At 47.2% G+C, this 18,181-nt stretch overlaps 1 protein-coding gene and 1 long non-coding RNA gene across 2 annotated transcripts in view; one reads left to right on the forward strand and one right to left on the reverse strand.

Annotated features, from left to right (window-relative positions):
• The window catches only part of LOC135383758 (uncharacterized), a 153,885-nt gene extending 137,176 nt beyond the window's left edge, over window positions 1-16,709 (reverse strand). Inside the window, exon 1 of the mRNA XM_064613092.1 lies at window positions 16,351-16,709. Within this exon, the coding sequence (XP_064469162.1) occupies window positions 16,351-16,402 (52 nt within the window). The 5' untranslated portion in view covers window positions 16,403-16,709. The remainder of the gene's footprint in view (window positions 1-16,350) is intronic.
• LOC135383757 (uncharacterized) lies at window positions 1,017-6,491 on the forward strand. The gene is made up of 3 exons (XR_010420048.1): window positions 1,017-1,178; window positions 5,723-5,857; window positions 6,434-6,491. It is a non-coding gene; the product is annotated as an uncharacterized LOC135383757 (long non-coding RNA).
• Window positions 16,710-18,181: the final 1,472 nt, after the last annotated feature.

The following is an 18,181-nucleotide window of genomic DNA, read 5'->3' on the forward strand; positions in this document are numbered from 1 at the left end:
GTACGGTCCAGTATGAACCAGGTTTCGGTCACTGTCGCAAACATTTAAGTTCCTTTCACGCACCAGGGCAAAGTAGCCTTATTTTTGCCGTTTCCCATACTAAGATGCGGCAAGCCGGCAACAATGATGCCATCAAGAGATATGACTGCTACATGACCGGAATAGGCGCTCTTTTTTAAAGTTTATCAGTGCTTGTTTACTACTACGTCTCTCATAGCACAACGGAAAATGTTCATTCCATGTGACGTGTTCTGAGCCATGAACGATACTGTTTTGCTTTGACACTGATCTGGTTGGTTGGCATGGTTTTAAAAAAATATGTAGGTGTTGGCCCAACTCTACATTGGGGCGGTTATTCCAGCATAGGGTGGCGATGTGTAGCTACCACGCCACCTCTCTCGGGTACCTCTAAAAGGATGTGAATACCAGGAGTCTCCTAAAGAAGGAAATCACAGAACGGAACCCAACTTTCCTATAGAGAGCTGGCCAGTCACCGAGCATTTTCTTGATAACTTAACGGGGACTTTCTCAATTGTAGTGTGCTTCCACAACATATTCTACATACACGCGGTAGCTCGCGTTCTTGTATGTTCTATGATATATTTACATGCAGTGCGAAATGACCGAGCAGCTGTAGCAATTCCAGCGACACCAAAACGTTTTGCTGCCAACTTCAAACCACTGGCCGTCTTATTGATTTGATCCTTCTGCTCTGCTTCTTTTTCTTCTTTCGGGGTTGCATCCGCGTCAATAACAAACGCGAGTGACGTGAACACATAAAAATTTCGTAACAAATGTTTCCTTTTTAACAACAACCCAAAAATAATCTGATACGACGAAACACAGCTCTTCTACTTGCAAGCTGAAACACAAAGAGCATTTACCGTGACCAAACCGTTTACCCATCGGCATGTCTTGTGCAACAAATGATTTCATATTTCAGAGGGCTACGCGATTTTCAGCAAAAAAAAGAAAAAATGCGCACGTGTGAAGAGTGCATGGATGCTGAACGCATGTTGCCTTCATTGGAACTACGTTTATTGCTCAGTGGCAGAATGCTTTGAAGCAAACAAAAGTCGGTGAATCGGCAGCGACGTTTATTGGTAGAAGGCCTCGCTTTTGTGTAGAAGCCATCGGCTGTATCTGAGACCCATTAGGAAAATTACTCGTCTATCCTGGTATGTTGATCATGCTTCATGAATCTTCTACAGTCCAAATATTTCAGCAGACACAGAAAGGCTCTTCCCATCAATGAAACGACTCCGTCTCGTGCTCTCTTTTGGCGAATACAGGGTGATGCACACTTTTGAAACCTTTACTCGTGGCATGACGGTAATGGATTTGGACATCAAACGAGCTTCATGACATAGTGCCATTTGTTGTTTTGTAATAACTTTTAATACGTGCACGAAACTAAAACAGTACTCGCAGGAACGTAATATGGTATAACGGGTGTATGCTGAAATAAACATTTAAAAGTAAAGCATTACAAAATCCACCTTAAAAATTCGATCCGTCAAAATCCATTTGCTGAAATGAACCGTTTAAGAATCAACGCCCTCAAAATCGACACTGTCAAAATAAATCCTAGTTTGGCCTAGCGCTGAACTCTGCCGTACGTTAGTTTATGCGCGACACGATGTTCTGTTCAACGAAACCCACAAAAGGAAAAGTCAAAGCGCCAGTCCGCCGCATGACTCAGAAGGGGCCCCCGAACTGTTTATATGAACCTATGTACCTATATGCATAGAAATCTTAAGGAGTACGCTAGAAGGAAACCTCCGAAACTGGGACGTACGGTCCAGGGTAGCGCCATATTGAATCAGCCAGCGTTGCCGAAGCAGCGCTCTGCTCCGCCGCTAAGCTCAGCGGATAGCATAACGTATATACACAGCACACTAATTATTAGAAAACAAGGTCTGTGCTCAAAGATGAAACACGTAAACGGTACATACACCAGGCGTCCATGTACATTACGCATAACAGATGTATAAGTTTTTGGTATACGTACCGCATGCAAAAAAAAAAAAAAAAAAGAACCCGGTAGGCATACACGAAACACAACGCAAAAAAAGTTTTTTTGGAGCAGTAACGCACAGGTATAATCCATTACTGAAACCCAAGATTGGGGAAAAAACAGAGACACGACACGGACGTCACATGGGGACGCGGTTACCACGTTCGCCCACACCACACCACCCTACACTGCCACCTCCGCTGCCTACGAACCTGGATAGGAGCGGACAGCGACAAAATCCGTAGCCAATGGAAGCGTCAGAGTAAGCGTTGCCAACAGTTTTCGGAATTGCGCCTGTTTTCACGGGCTAAAAATACGCGACGTTCCCTCGGCTCACTCAATATGGCTGCCTCCGGGCGCATACATTGAGAGAGGGAAGAGACCCGTCCTTTGTTTTCCTCCGATCCACCTCCCCGCCTTTCCACTCTCCGTAAGATTTCTATGCCTATATCAGATGTCAAGCGCATCCTCGAAAGAGGAGCAGCAGTCGAGAAATCAAGATGCTCCCGAGCAGTCGTGTGCTTTGAGCCTCTAGACAAACGAGATATTGTCTACAGTATGTTTCTTCCAATAATCGCTGAGGATATCCTTGGCCGCTCCCAGGATTTTTTTCCAGGGGGGGGGGGGAGCACGATGCGCGCAACCGTCCCCAACCTCTTTTTCACAATTTTCACAAGTGACCTTGGAGCTCGAGGGGCGGGCTACGCCCCCCCCCCCCACCTGGCCCCTTCTCGGTACGCCCATGAGGATATCCAAATGTCCAGTTTCAAAGTGCAGACGACGACGCGTATGAGCGCAGGAACAATGCACGCATTCCTGCTTTGAGCTAATGGAACAGCGCTATTCCTTTTTACCGGAAGGCTTCGTGGTATGAAGGGATTAGTGTTGTACGCTTGTTTGTTTGTTTGTTCCCTTGTTTTCTCCCCAAACTCAGCTATATGCTGCCTACGTTGTTGGGGAATCGAAAATAACTTTTTCTTTGTGTGTGTTGAATGGGTTTGGGAACGGTCCTGAAAACGAAAAGGACGAGGAGGAAGTTAGCACGATGATGATAATAGAAACGAACGTTTTTTAGACGAAACGAGACGCTTGTCATCCTTTTCTCGTCGGCAAACTGAGAAACGAACCTGGTCATCGTGTTGCAGAACATACGTAGCTACGTATATATACGTACATATATACGTATATAAACTCAGCGTAGTCATGGCAAGTGGAAGTGGTGGGTACATGGACGGCTACACGTGGGTTCAAGCTGGCTGACGCTTCGAATCCGTCCCATTCTTTACTGTTGTTCTTTAGAGTAGAAATACAAATACACGAAGCACGTTGCACGGAGAATGTGAACACAACCCACTTCCGGTCTAGCGAAATCAGCGTTCTCAGATGAATGCTCATCCCAATTGAGTGAAGAACGTACTAAATTCCGACGCGGACGTAGAATGCTTCGACTGCCCGTGTTCTATTCTTCGCTCCGTAAGCAGACACGTCCGACCCTCGTGATCTCCAAAACGTTCTCAACATTATTTTCCGCGCTTGCCAAAACTCGGGCGCTTTGCTGCCCATGGTAATGGCGCTGCCATACCAGACTGAACACAACAGTGCACCAATTAGAGAGAATGGATTTTGAACGATTTATTTCGATGCGTTGATTTTGCGAAGTTTATTTTTAAGAATATATTTTGACAACTTTGGTATTTGCATGATTTATTTTCAAAACTCTATTTTGGGAGTTGGTTCTCCCAAATATTTATTTCCCAACGTTTTATTTTGAAAGGGACTATCGCATCCGGAAACGTGCGTATGAGACGTATACGCTAATGTTCGGCACCGCTTCACAGTCTACTTGGCAACGTTTATCTTCCGAACACAGCTACATATTAAATAAACGAGTTTTAAAGGTTCGCACTCCCTCTGCAGCTCAGGAAGCCCCAGCGATAGTAACATCGTGATGACGCAAACCAGGCACGCGAATGGGAGCGCAGCGCAGGCGATTGTCTCCAAGCTTGTCTGCTCCTCGTTCCCACCGTGGCATACTAACTGATATACTATGTGAAAAGTCCTCGGTAAATGCACCGACTTTCAGTATGAGTTCTGACGCGACCATGTCGTGTGGAATACGCTGTTACGTTCCTGGCTGTACAAACACGTCCGACGCTAACCAGAAAGAACATTCCACAAGCCGATCACAGACTCCGCGCGTCCTGCAGACGGCGCCCTTCTGCGCGCCGGCCGGTCGCCCAAAGGTTCTCCGCCCGATCCCTGATTGGACTTGTCTGCGCCCAAGGGCGCTCACTGATTGGCCATGTCCAAAAGACGTTTTCTGCGATTTCCAGAGAGGGTATTCAGGCCTACCCTCAACATACGTCGTCTGCTCTTGCCATGCATTATATCAAATTGCACAGAAACTGCTCTAATTCGCGTCGGATTTTCGGCGTTATTGTCGGCGATGAACGAGGAGTAAAACGGCACTATAGCTTCGGAATCGATCGCGACGGATGCGACACTCCCTTTAAATGAAATAATGAAAACGAGAAATAAGGGGTTCTCGACTTCGTGGAAATTCGTACGCAATCTGGCGCAGTCCCGAAAGAGGCAAGAAGCTGGAAGATATAAACTCTCGCTGTCTGCTTTGGCTTGTTCCCTACCGAACCTTTATGTGAAAGCGACGGTCGCCTCCGGAAACCCAACCGGTACCACTATGTTCGTCATCGGCCGACAATCTACCCAGCTAGTTTTTCGTCGGAAAAGTGCTTGGATATTAAATAAACGCATTTTAAAGATCAGCGCTGCTTCGGCGGCCGCAGAAGCTCCGGAGGCGTGACGCCAATCCGTATAAGCGGAGAGTGAGAGTGCGGCGTTCTCAGAGGAGGAAAGGCGCCGTCCATACGTCCCATAACTCAATGAGACTGCCGCACGGCCACGGCATTCCTCAAGTCATTCTCAAGGCCGCGCCCTCATTGGTTCTTATGGAGTGACGTATTCTTGTTTCTCCAGAGAGGGAATTCGGGAATAATATCAACATCCGGCGTCTGCTCTTGTCGTGTATTCTGTCGAATAACAATGAAACTACGCTATCATTTCGCAAGGGATCTTCGATACCGTGGTCAGTGGTCCATGAGGAATAAAATGACACTATAGTTTCGATATCAACTGTATGCGACCGCTCCTCAAGCGAAGTTGACCTGTAGCCCGCGCGCGCGCAGAACAAACGCTCCTTCTCCGCGCACCCTCCGAAAACCATCCCCTGCTCGAAAATGCGCGTAAGAGAACTAGGGAAACAGGAGGGCACTTCGCGACATCAGCAATTCGCCTGGCAGGGTGAACACGTCATTCGTAACGTTGAGTAGCATAGGGAAAATGAGCACAAGAGTGTGAGCTGTGAAGAAATAAAGAAATAGAAAATATCGCGAGGAGATCCGGCCGAGGCTGCTTTCCCCGAATGTTTTTTTTTTTTTTTTTATAAATTCGATCAGCACAACGAAAATGTTTTGCATGATGACGAATGAAACATGGTTTTGAGCCACGTTAAATGTCACGTTTCTGCTCCTTTAAGCCTGCAGTTCCAGGTTCCAGAAATAACTGCGTTTACGACTCACTGGACCGGAATAGTATTGTTTTCTCAGAAGCACCTGGCTGAACGTCCGAGCCGTTCAGCATTAACGATCACTGTTTTCCTGATCTTCTTTTATCCCTCTTCTTATCTAGACTGTGCCAACGTACAGCGTGTTGAAAGTCTTAGCAGCAGAGAAGAATGTAATGACACGCTTCACTATCTTCTCGGAAGCCTCTTAAGACCCCAATCGTCATGATGCAGGATTAGCTGCTCGTCGTTCAGACAAGGTACGGATAATCGTAAGCTTAGATTTGTGTCAGAAGTTGGTGAGACCTTGGCACTTGACACGGGGAGTTATTGTTGTTTCCGGAACATGTAAGGCTTTGCCAATGCAGTTTCGATGCAGAATGTTGATATACTGTAGGGAGGTTTCGTAGATCTAGACGGCGTTGTACGATAGCGACACTACAAAGGGAGCTGTCAAGTCCAAGCTCGCAATGTGATGTCAGCCATTTCAAGGGGAATAACGCGATTGACTTATCGCGTTATCGTGAACATCTTCTAAGAATTCCTATTTGCTCCCTTTCTTCTTTTCTCTTCTGCGGAATTGCGCGGAGCTTTACATCGTGCTGCTTCGTGTTGTGTTGGTTTCATTCACACTATTCCGTTTCCCCCAATACGTGAAAATTACGGCGAAGAAATGCTGAAGTGGCCCTGCTAACTAACGCTGCACTTCATTTCATTTCATTTCGAGTTCGTCCATTCGTTTTCTGCTTAGAAGGATGCGCCGGCAAAGGTCAAACAAAGCCTTACCTTATAAATTAGATTAAATAAGATTACCTCAAAATGGTATTACTTTACAGGACATCCCTCTGACTTTTAGCGTCACACTTGCGCCAGCACTGGAGGGAATCCTTGTTGTGAGTATGTGTGTGTCCAATGTTGCCTCAGTTCTGCTTTCGTTTGTCAAGATTCTGTGCCAACGTGTGCAAGATTCGTATCGTAACCCCGCGTTGGTACAGCTTGTGTTACTGTTAGAAGCATAATAGGAGTCCACCGCGAACGAGCCGCATCGCGTCACGCTCGTTGGGGTCACCCTCAATCCCCCTCGTTTGTTTCTTTACCGCGTCGCCTCGGCCGAGGAGAAACATTTCGGTGGACTCAGTATATGGAGATTTAGAAGATTGGAAGGCCTTTACGATAATGGTTCTGAAAACATGATAAACCAAACTTCCGACTCCTTTGAAATGGCTGACATCACGTTGCTGATCTTTTATTTGACAGCTCAATTTGTCGTATCGTTGCCGTAGAGTGCTGTCGATCTTCTAAAACTTCCTAATGTGTGTAGTGAGAAGAGCCTGAGCTTGGCCAACCAAAAAACACGACACACACGCACGAGAGCTCATCATGGATATGATACACCAGCTTGCCTGCGTCTACGCAATCTTGTCTGACTCCTTAATACGTGCTTCTTTTAGTCCCCCATGGTGTCTGCAGCGGGAAGGGGAGGGCCTCGATGTTCCCGGTAGCGAAATTCACGTTCTCAAAACAACGAAAATCAACGAGAATGCTCGACTGCTTCGTAAGATGATATGCCGTGTTTAAAAACATGACATCGCTATTTAACCATTCAAATTCACAAATTTTTTATGTCTGTCCAAGTCGTTTTAGCGAACGAAAGCCACACTTTAGCGGCCGTTAGGATTAGCAGGGCGGACAGGACGAAACAGCACGTTGCTTGGTTTATTATTAGGTTTGTCCAAGGTGAGTGTTTGAATTTTAATGCCTGTATTGCAATGCTGAATAAATTGTTTCAGAGGATCGCTTTTTTTTTTCAGGAATCTCTTTCTGTGAGAACTTTTATCTGCCCTACTGATACACGTGGCCCAAGGCAAGTCATGATGCAAATGGCATTCTCCGCAGGCAATCTCATGTAAGAAATGCTATAAGAGGTAAAGAACGAACAATTGCACATGCACCCAATCAAACATTGCCTCCTTGCATGCTGCTGACGAGGGCCCAATAAGGCCGAAGCAGCCGTCCTGTGCTGATATAGCGACGTTTGAGTTAAAACTCCTACCTTGTGCGGAGCCAAAGAGCTTCGGATTCACTTTTCTTTAACTGCACATCCAGTAACGAACTATTTCTCTTTCACAACTTATTAATTTATGCCGTGCATTGACTAGCTGGTATCGCAAACCAACAACAAACAGCTTACACGTTTAGTTTCAGTTAAGAGCCTGTTGCTTATAATACACCTCGCATGCATAGCACACACGTGACATGTCGCCACAAAACGTTTTAATTTCTGGCCAAAATTGCGATAAAATCAGTCGGGGTGACGCCGCCCGATCTATATGCGACGAACTTTTACAACGAACCTCGCGCGGCAGGAAAAAGTCCGGCGGCACGTGTGCGGCGGATTCCGGCGCGCGTTCGTCGCTGGGCTGATAGTGTGTTCAGACAAGAGAAACACGTTGTGGTCAAAGATTAAACGAACAAGCAAGATTTGGATCTTGCTTTCTAATAATCAAATATGCTACAAAACTGTTGTAACCGTCTTTAAAAAATGATTTTTAGTGTTATTGGTGAGGTCATAACATTTACGTGACAATTTCGTAGTGTAAACACTGGGTCGCTTCCTATTTCGGCGACGACTTCGGCCCAAGCCAACGCTTTTTTTTTTCGTTCAACTTTATAGTCCATGCGCCCGCGATCCGAGGGGATGGGGCGCTTCTGCACGGCGGTAATTAACTTGTCGTTATATTCTATAGACGCGCCGCTTTTGATGCCATTGCTGGTGCTGCGCCTTGTACAACGGCTAAAGAGCGCGCGAAGACGACGGCGAGTACGTACGGCGAGCAGAGGAAGGAAGTCGGGACCAGTCGTGAGCCCTAATTGGCTGTTTTTCCGGCGCTGCCAGCTGGCCGCTTCCGGGAGCGTCGTACGCCGAGCGAAATTTTCTGGGCTAGATCGACTGCGGGCGGCATACGCTGCGCGTCGAGCGAACGACGCCCGGCGAAGTTCGCCGACTGTTCGTCGCATATTCGCTCCATGTAACCCGGCCGCGCGTTAAACGCAAAATTCGCCACGAGCTTTTGCGCGAGCCAACCAAAGCGGCTTTGGAGCGCGCAAACTTTAAATATAACGATCGCTATGTGAAAGTTCAAGATACAACCCTGAGTGAGACAACCCTAATTTCTGCGGGTAACACAGGCGTTCCTGTATCCACCTTTTTTGTTGTGATTTTGGTTTCCACGCAGCGCTCCGTAGACGTCGCTGCGTTATACCCAGTGTTACGCGCAATGCAAACTTGGTATCTACTTCGGCACAGTACGTGTTGCCCGCAATGTTGAATTCTGAGTTTCTAAAAACTATGAGTGTGATGGTGATCCATGATGTGATGAATGAAAATTGTGACGTTATAGACCTGGAGAATGAACTCATTTTATGAGGTTGCGCCTCAACAGGCTTAGTGCACGACGAGCAGCCGGATGTGGATTTTCCGCTCTAATTGTCCCTGTATATCAGGTAATTTGTTAAGTTTGAAGATGCGGCTAGTGACACTCCTGTATTTGGTTCGTTGAACGGATACCGAGTATGAAAAATAGCCACCCGCCTCTCCAACCCCACATAAAGCAACAACTCACTTCACGTTTTGTTATGGAAATCTATAGGGCTCCATGCATTACACCAGACCTGAAAGCTCACAAGGAAAAACTGTCCCACACCTACTTCGTTTACCTGTCTACGTGGTCCAGAGAGAGGTTAAGCAAACAGCGATACGCAACGAGAAACGGTCGTGGTGTACCTGTCAATTGCGTGCTAAGCTTCCCCAACTGTGACTGGAAGCATTGTATGCACCACCCGTGTGTAATTCGTTCACGCTGCGCCTTCATTATGTCGACGGAAGTATGACGTAGAATACAATACAAATTGAAATAATTTAAATGCTAGTCGTCGGTAGGCACGTTCTGTGCCAGCAGATCACAACAGACGACGCTAACAGTCGTAACAGTTATCCACGCATATGTTCTACTTTGCTAGAATTGCTTAAAGGACGACGGAAACGAAAATAGCTGCAAAGCTATTTGCCTGATATTGCGATGTGTACCAAAACAATCCGGAATTCGACTTAGATTTGCGTATATTCGTTGAAACGCCGCCACAATCGCGATATAAAATTCTGCCGTGGAGCACTCTGAGCCCCTGGTGAGCGTCGCCGCGCCGCCGTAGCAGACCACGGAAGTGACGCACGTTGGCTCTCCTGTTGGAGTTCCTGACTTTCATTTCGCTTCATTTCATTTGGTGTTTCGGCGTACGTCTAATTCCTGCTACGGGGAAAGAACGAAGACGAAGAAGCATGTACGAACCCATCTCTCATAGGATATATTGTCTTCAGACTTCCACGAGATCTCCGAATCAAACATCTTCAGGCGTTATTCAGAATTCGCCGTGTTTGTACCGTGCAGCCGCACATGGAGCGCGAGAGATATTTGACGTCACGCGCTCCTCAGATTTTCCCGCAATGCTTGGCGCGCTCCATGGGCGATCGTGTCGAGTGGGCGGCCCAGCGCTCTCGTAATCGTCAGAAATATGGCCATCCGCACAGAGTACTTCAAAATACTAGTGGCACCATAATTTTACATAATATTTACACCTTGTTCGGTCCCCTTTTTGCAATGGACAAATTTCGTTTCCGTTGTCCTTTAAAGTGCGTACTATAAATCCGCTATGTTATTACCCTTAGTCGTAACACATTTTACAGTTCGTGCCTTCCAACGTCTTCGCCACTATTCTGAGCCATGTAACGAGCACTGATTGCGATAAGTAAGTAACCCCTTGAGTTCACCGGGCAGCTACGTGGCGTGCTCGTACGCCTCGCTTCAAGAAGCCCTTCCCAGGAAAGGCGTGGTACGTTGAGACTTCATCCCCTTATGAAACTTTTTCACTGTGGCCTATGCGCATGCGTATGACCTTGAGGCGCCGAGGAGGATTATCTCCGTCTTCACAAGATGGCGCAGTACGGGGACGACAGAAGTGGGGACCAGTGGGGAGACGGCGCGAATGGCGCCAGCTTGTTGGCCCCACTCCGGACCGGTTTTGGTCCTTTGTGCTACCCACGTGCATTTGTTTTGACGCACCCAGAGCATGGTTCGTTGGAGAGGCGCTAGGATACGACGCGTATGTGAAAAGGGTCCATTTGGAAGCGGCACCAATGATGTCGCTGCCTCCGAGGCACGCGAGGAAAGGCCGAAACTGAGGAGCTGCGCGGATAGTTGACCTACTTGCACAGCGTTATTCGCGCACTACTATAGTAACGGTACACGGCACTCTCGGAACACGCTGCTTTGCATCACTTTGCTGTTATTGTGGACACTGCGCACTGAATGTGTTTCAAGAGTTTTCGTTAGACGAACAGGGCACATATTTAGACAAGCTTGAAGATAATATGGAGCATCCTTCGTAGACGCGTTCGTCCATTTCACCTACACTATGATTAGAGCGTTTTCACGATTTTGCGCAACAGTTACACGTGTACAAGGCATTTGCTTAAGCTCCGAAAGATCGACTTCCACAGCGCAACGAAGCCCCGGCGCGCAATAGCCACGGTACACGCGACTATGACGACCATAAAATGACCACCGATAGTGCATGTAGCGCAGGCATGACTCCAACGGTTTCAAATCGCGAGCGTTTTTCTGATTATATATTTTTATGGGTAAGGGTGCTTTCGGTGGTTCTATGAGGGCACCTTTCCAGTTTGGGGCTTGTAACTAAGTCGCGGAGCATGGGGTTGGCTTGCCCTTTCCGTTTATTCTTTCTTCCGACAATTTTCAGTGTGCCACGTCGGTCGGCGCCCTCAGGGTGACTCCATTTGGGCGAACGCACACTTCAGTGATTCAGCGCAGTAGTTGAAGCATTGATCGATCCTCTGCCCATAGCTTTTTCGCTTACATATACGCTGATGGTGTGTAATCGGCCCAGAAAGTTATCGCTAAAAGAAAAAAAAAAATAGCACTCTGGAAACCCCTTCGCAATAACGTCCTAGAATCGCATTCATTGGAAGAGAAAAGGCGTAATATGGAGGGGAAATCTTCTTCAAGTTGGGAGTCAGTACGCGTTGCGAAAACAGAGAGTCGAACATGAGGGCGTGAAATTTATTAGAGAGGCCCAGAATACACCAGAGAGTCAAACTTAACGAGGTGTTAGGGCAGTGGATAACTTAGAGGTAGTGGATAACTATGACGAATAAATAGATACAAAAGAAAGATATTCTGGCATCCAATTTAATTTTTGATCGCTAATTCGAAGAGGCTTTCACTGTACTAAGCGTACGTTGTGGTCACGACAACAAATTGTGGCGATGCACCCTAAACAGCCGATCATCGATAGTCATATCAATTTATTATACGCTGTGCACATCGACAAACGCACCACCACTTGGCGAACCGTCGCTGGAACTAACTGCAAGAGCTCAGTAACGTACTGCTTGCGACACACTTTTCTGGAATCTTCATTCAAAGGCAGCCCGTATTGGCCTGGCCCCAGTTCCAGACCGAAGTTCCAGACCCCTGATGTAGATTACCGGGCGATTCACAAAGTTTGCATTCGACGGCATCGACAATGGTGTCGTCATCGATACCCTAGAGACACACACAGTGCGATTGCCTAGCCTTCATTCCGCAATCTGGGGCATGGAGAACGCCCACGGATCTGTCTTGGTCGTACGTTATGGGGCATTATGCGAGGAGCATTATGCAGTCGCCGGCTCTGCGTTTCGCCTCTTGGTGTGCGCCTAATGACAGTTGATGTAAGCCACAGTGACTTGCCTGGTGATGATGAGACATGATGTGGCTCATACGATGCTTGGTACATGACCAAAAATACATGGGGATGCTTTTATTATATCATTACGTGCTTTACTACGACCGACTTGACAAAGAATTATGTGCTTCAAGCAAGCGACGTCAGTTCTCTGTGTCGTTACTTCCAACCACTGCGGTAAACATTGTACAGAATATCCGCAGTGTGTCGCATTTTTTGTCCTCACATTGATGATCTTGGTGTGTCATTTAGCATCAGCCTTAATGACTATAGCGTAAACCCATGCAACGGTGCATGCATCCGATGTCTTTCTTCCGCACGTTGAAACAGTGCCTTCGGAGCAACACGTGGATTTAGGGAATTCCAAGGGGTATCCACGGAGCATGTACCTTTTTCCGTCAGACAAAATATTAATCTGATAGAAAATACTGGTTTTAAAGCTCGTACTAATGTATTGTTACTCAAGAGTTAGGACACAAAAATAAAGCCGCGTTAGTTTACTATTTCTCAACTTCGATCAGGCATAAAAGCTGAAAGCGGAATTGTTGCGGAGCAAACTTTCCTTCTAATTATTGTCTTTGTTCACTTTTTCTTTTCTACGAGAGCGGTTAGATAACAGCACTGAGGCACGCATTTCTGCTTGGTACCTCGCGCAATATCATGCAGTACTGTCAAGCACTGGTTTCTTCCTGGGCATTTTACGGGTCGCTCTTCTACTTTACACGCTTTAGCTAAACTAGCCTTTGTGCGCTGATATCATCTAGTCACGTGGGGTCCATTCGTAAATAACGTGCTAGGAGTGTTGGGTCCGGGTGTGTTCGGAACGTTACGAAGCGTACGGAACTTTTCGAATGACATGCATGGGGTTGTTTCCATGTCATGCCAAGGTCATGGACATAGCCTCATTATTCATCCATCACCTCCCTCATCATTCCATGTCACGCATGGCCAGCGTGCTCTGGAGCCACAAATTAGGTGGCAAATTTTCTTTGTCTTCGCTACTGCGTGTATTTGTCATTGTTGTCTCTTTTCCTTCTTTTTTTTATGCATTCGTCACCTATTTCGTGTTTGTCTAGATCATAGAGATACGTATCAATTCATTGTGCATTGTGGTATACTTGCCCCAAGTACATCAACCATCGCGCCACCCTTTCCCGCTGCCTCGAGCGCTTCGGGCACAACCAACTGACGCTGGCTGCACTTCTTGGCCCTGTGCCTCAGCACCAACAATGGGCCGTCACAAGAGCTTTATTGCAATCTCTGAAGAGCACTGGCCTGGCCACCAAGCTCTGAGATGCGTATCCCTGAGATGAGTTTTTTTTTCTTTTTTGAATAGCGTGCAGACCTTGGTCTGGCAGACCTTTCCCTCTAATAAATGTATATTCGCCCCCCCCCCCTCGCATTATGTACTTCTAGCAGCATATGTGTTATAATTGTTTTGATAATTTGACGTTGAGATTTGTGTGTATGCCATTACGCCGATGTCATCCATCCCAACTGCTCTGCGTCTTTCTCCATACTGCACACGCGCGTTGCGCATTCTCTACATTGAGGTGCAGTGAGTCAACATAATTACTCTAAGACATCACACTCGTTGGAACCTTCTAGACCGGTATTCATTTGTAGAATTTTCCCCACTTACACCCCCTACATTTTTCCGTCCAGGTGCAAGCTTTACATTTCAATCTGAAACATTTTTGTTTTTCACCACTTCGTCGCTGGGGCGCCTTCCTGGGAGACTGAATCTTGTTTCGACGTGTGGACGGGACAAAAAAAAAAAAAAAAAAAATCTCCACCAAGAATGAAACACTGCGACGTTAGCCCGGCCGCTAAGACAATAAAAGCTCAGAACTTGCTTTTGAAGGAAACGAACGAAGAGCGCTCGCCTAACTGCTCGCCGAAAGCCTGTAATCCCGGACGGAGCTAAGAGGCAGGTGCGAAAACCGCGGCTGCTCGAGACAAGCGAAGGAACACGAAAAGAAAGAGAGCGGTCGACAAGAGAGATGCCCCAAGAGGAAGATTTCGGCGACCGCCGTTCTTCTTGCGCCGTTATCGATGAATTGCTGCTCCGTATTGTTTGGTTGCCCATGCCCCGGCAAATCTCAGTTTGATTGCGGTTGGAAAAACAAAAACTACTCTCGGAGATTTGAGGTTTTGCTCCACACCCGCTCTCTCCAATTATATTGTCGTGCCGAAAACAAAGTCGAGGGACAGTGTTTATCTTCGTCGATGGCGCGGGGAGGATTACAGCGACAGTTGAAAAACAAGTACAGTTGCCTGGACACAGAGAACCATTATTTAAAATGAGAATGTTGCACTGTGCTGAACGAAAATCTACATATGTGAGCTGGAGAAACGTGCAGGAAAGCGTTGTGAATTATGCTTAATGTATGCAAAGCTCTCTTGAGCTGGAATTTCGGAGCAGGTCCGCTCTACAGCGAAATAACGCGTCAGCCGCGAGAAGCTGCTCTGGGATGTAATGAATGCTGCGTTTAGTGTTTCCAACCTTCGGATTCTGGTCTTGTTCATTTACATTTCGTTCCGCGATGTTAATAGCACGTTTCGTCATCTTCAGCTCACAGTGAACTCCTTGAGCAGGCTGCACGATTTTCTTATTGTGCATGCGACATAACACATCAGGTGGGTCGGGGAACTTGTGTTCCCGTTTCAGTATTATTCGAGTAGTAGAGGGAGTGGGAGGGGCTAGCATGCGTCCTGGGCCAACTTCAAGGGGAACTGCGCTGACATCCGTCTAGATGGGAACTCAGGAGAACCCGAGACAGCGCGCCAGTGATAAGATTCGAACCCACCACCTCCCAGTCTTCAGCACGACCTTGGGGCTACCACCAACGAGAACTCGGTCATGCCGCTGGTAATAACGAATAATTTGATTTAATATAAGCTTTGTATGCCTGCTTAGCCAGAACTGTGACTAATGGCCGTGACACAGAATCAGTTTCTTTGACATGCGACTATAGAACTCTTGTACCTGCTTGAACACCTCTGACCTCGGAGCTTTTGCCATGAATGCGGAGATGTGATCTTCACAGCACTACGTCTCCGGTGGCCGACCAGATGAACTACTATGCCCATCAGTTACGACGCACCCGCCTGTGTGATACCTCATTTGCGTGTGCCATGGGTGTGCGCAAGTGTGTATGCCTCATCTTTTTCATTGTCATCCCACTCATATATTAATCCGCATGCACTGACGCATGGTACCGCAATTGTTGCGGTGAATCACCTCATCCCATCGTCATGCATGTAATTGTTGTTGATGTACCAACGTAACTTTTTACTTCAACCAGATTCGTATGGTTTGTTGGGAGAAGAAACAAAAAGGACCTATTGGCTTTAGCTGTGACACGTTGTGCCGTGATGCGCTACACTCTAATAAAGAGAACCTCAAAGTACAACACAATCAGTACCGATCATAATCGAGAAAAGTAACAATGTCCTTCCCGACTAGTTGCAAATGGGACGTCTGCGCCTGTTTCTCGCAATTTATATAGATACTAGTATGTGATAGCTGCCATAAAAAAACGTACGCCGCCGCTCTCGCCTAAAAACATCGTAGCGATAACTTTGCCGTTTGACGGAATGCCTGATACCATTGCCTATGTTATAGCGTGAAGTACTCACTTTAGAGTATAACAGACTATATAGGCTGCTGCGGCGAGGAGATGTAGCAGCTGCCTGTAGAGTGCACGACGTTCCGGTGCTCCGCTTTGCAGAGACCATTCACAATACTGATCGTCTGCAGCAAGTAGCGTTTCAAACAATCTGCACCAAGTAGCGTTATTTGAGACGAGGACGTGATGTTGCAGAACGATTATCTGTCAGACTGCTACAACATACAAGTACAGCGCGCGGCAGTTCTTTTTCGCATTACTCAAGTTTGAGTACCTTTAAATGCGGATGAACACAAACGGTCTCGAGAACAAAGACTCACCTCTGAGAACGGTGCAGACGAGGAGAAACGTAATAGTCCGATCAATGATCATCTTTGCTGGTCTTTCCGAAGGTGTGACGCGCGATGATCACTGCCAAGAGGAATGTCACTTGGGCCGTTTCGTCCAGTGCTGCGATCGACAGGATGCCATCGAGTCTCGTCGACGTCAACGCAGTGTCACTATGCAGTGGGATTGACGCAGAAGATCCCCAGTGCAAAATCGCCAACGAGGCTGGGCCATTGAAGCGCCGCAGTCAGGGCAACGATGCAGACTCTGTTCTCCACTTTTGCCAATCAAGCGCGCGTGGAGATCCTGAATCGCAAGCCATCCCCGATCCGAACCGCGGCTGCGGTTTATTTCGGCCTTGCAGTCGATCGCGGGCTCTTTTTGAGGCTCCGCTCGGGCCACGTGGCGCGCTCGCCGATTGTGTGACGTCGGGCAGCGAACGCCGCGCCTCACCGCGGCGATAGCGAGAGTGTAGTCCATAGCGTCCCCTTTCGCTCAGACGGTTTATGCTCTCCCGTAGGTGCCTGACCCGCTTCTTGACGCGGTGATGTGTTGTGGGATGACCTACAGGATTCGCGGAGCTTATAAGAGAATTGAGCGCTCGTGAAGTCCAGATCTCACGAAGCGGAAATACTTCAAGGCGGGAAGCCGAACCGACAATGTTATCGCTTCGATTCAGTGTCGGGTTCGACCATAAGGGCTCAGTTTCGGTTCAGTTCCGGACAGCAGCTATAGAGGATCAAATCGGTTAATTCTAAGCCGTTCACTAATATGAACTTGCCTCCGTCGGAATGTCACTGTAGGCAAAATTAGCCGCAGTATGTGTATCGCGCTGGAACATTCTTGCTATATTTAATTTTCTGCGGTGGACTGGGACAGGAGGTCGCAATGCTCGTGGCGAAGTTTTGGGATGGTTTAACACGGAGGACGAGGAACGTGCCACTATTAAATCAGATGTTCTCTTCCAAACACCATCACAGTTAACTGTCAATTAGAATTTCTTCTGAGAAGTTAAAAACAGGGGCCGTACCATTATTTGACACTCTGCATATATCTTAATTGTAAGTGAAAAGTGCACGCTCTGCTTTCATAGCAAATCGCAAGCATAAGTTTGATCCTTTCAATTTGCGCAAGTACCCCTATAACGTGTTTCTTTCACCTGCGTATTTATTGGTCCTGAGCGTATTAAACGGTGATGCTCTGCTCATGAACCAACTCATGAAAAAGACCACCACCATCTGCTCAAAAACAGTAATAACACCACCACCTGTGAATTAAGAGCGTGAGAAAGAGATAACCAAGGGGGAAAAAAAAAAAGAGTAAACTGGAGACTGGATCTTCTAGTTCCCCAGATTGGTATCCCTCTCCATTTTAGTCCCCTGGCCCTGAAATTTACACCCCAGCATATCAAATAGTTACTAAACTACGCAAATGATCATCTCAAAGCAACAATAACAACATATATATTGTGATGATGAAGTGGGGAGGTTTTCCACTCTAGGAGTGGAACGCTACCCCATAGCTAGGGGGTCTAATATGAGTGGTGACAATGATGAGTGATGACGATGAGAGATGACACGAATGATCGGAGCGGCGATGGCGATGCTGAACGTGATCGTGATGGTGGGAATGTCCGAGAGCGCTGCTGGGATCATAATGAGTCCTTTAGGCCTCATCTCAAAGCGCACACACACACGCGTACATTGGATGGTGATGGAGTGGGCGATTCACCGCCGCTGAGGCGGTACACTGCCCTAGTTCGCGTTGGGAGAGGATGAAGGGATGATGATGGGTGTTTTCAAAGAGCCATCGCCAGACCGGTGG

Source organism: Ornithodoros turicata, chromosome 2, assembly GCF_037126465.1.
Source record: "Ornithodoros turicata isolate Travis chromosome 2, ASM3712646v1, whole genome shotgun sequence".
Lineage (NCBI taxonomy): Eukaryota > Metazoa > Arthropoda > Arachnida > Ixodida > Argasidae > Ornithodoros > Ornithodoros turicata.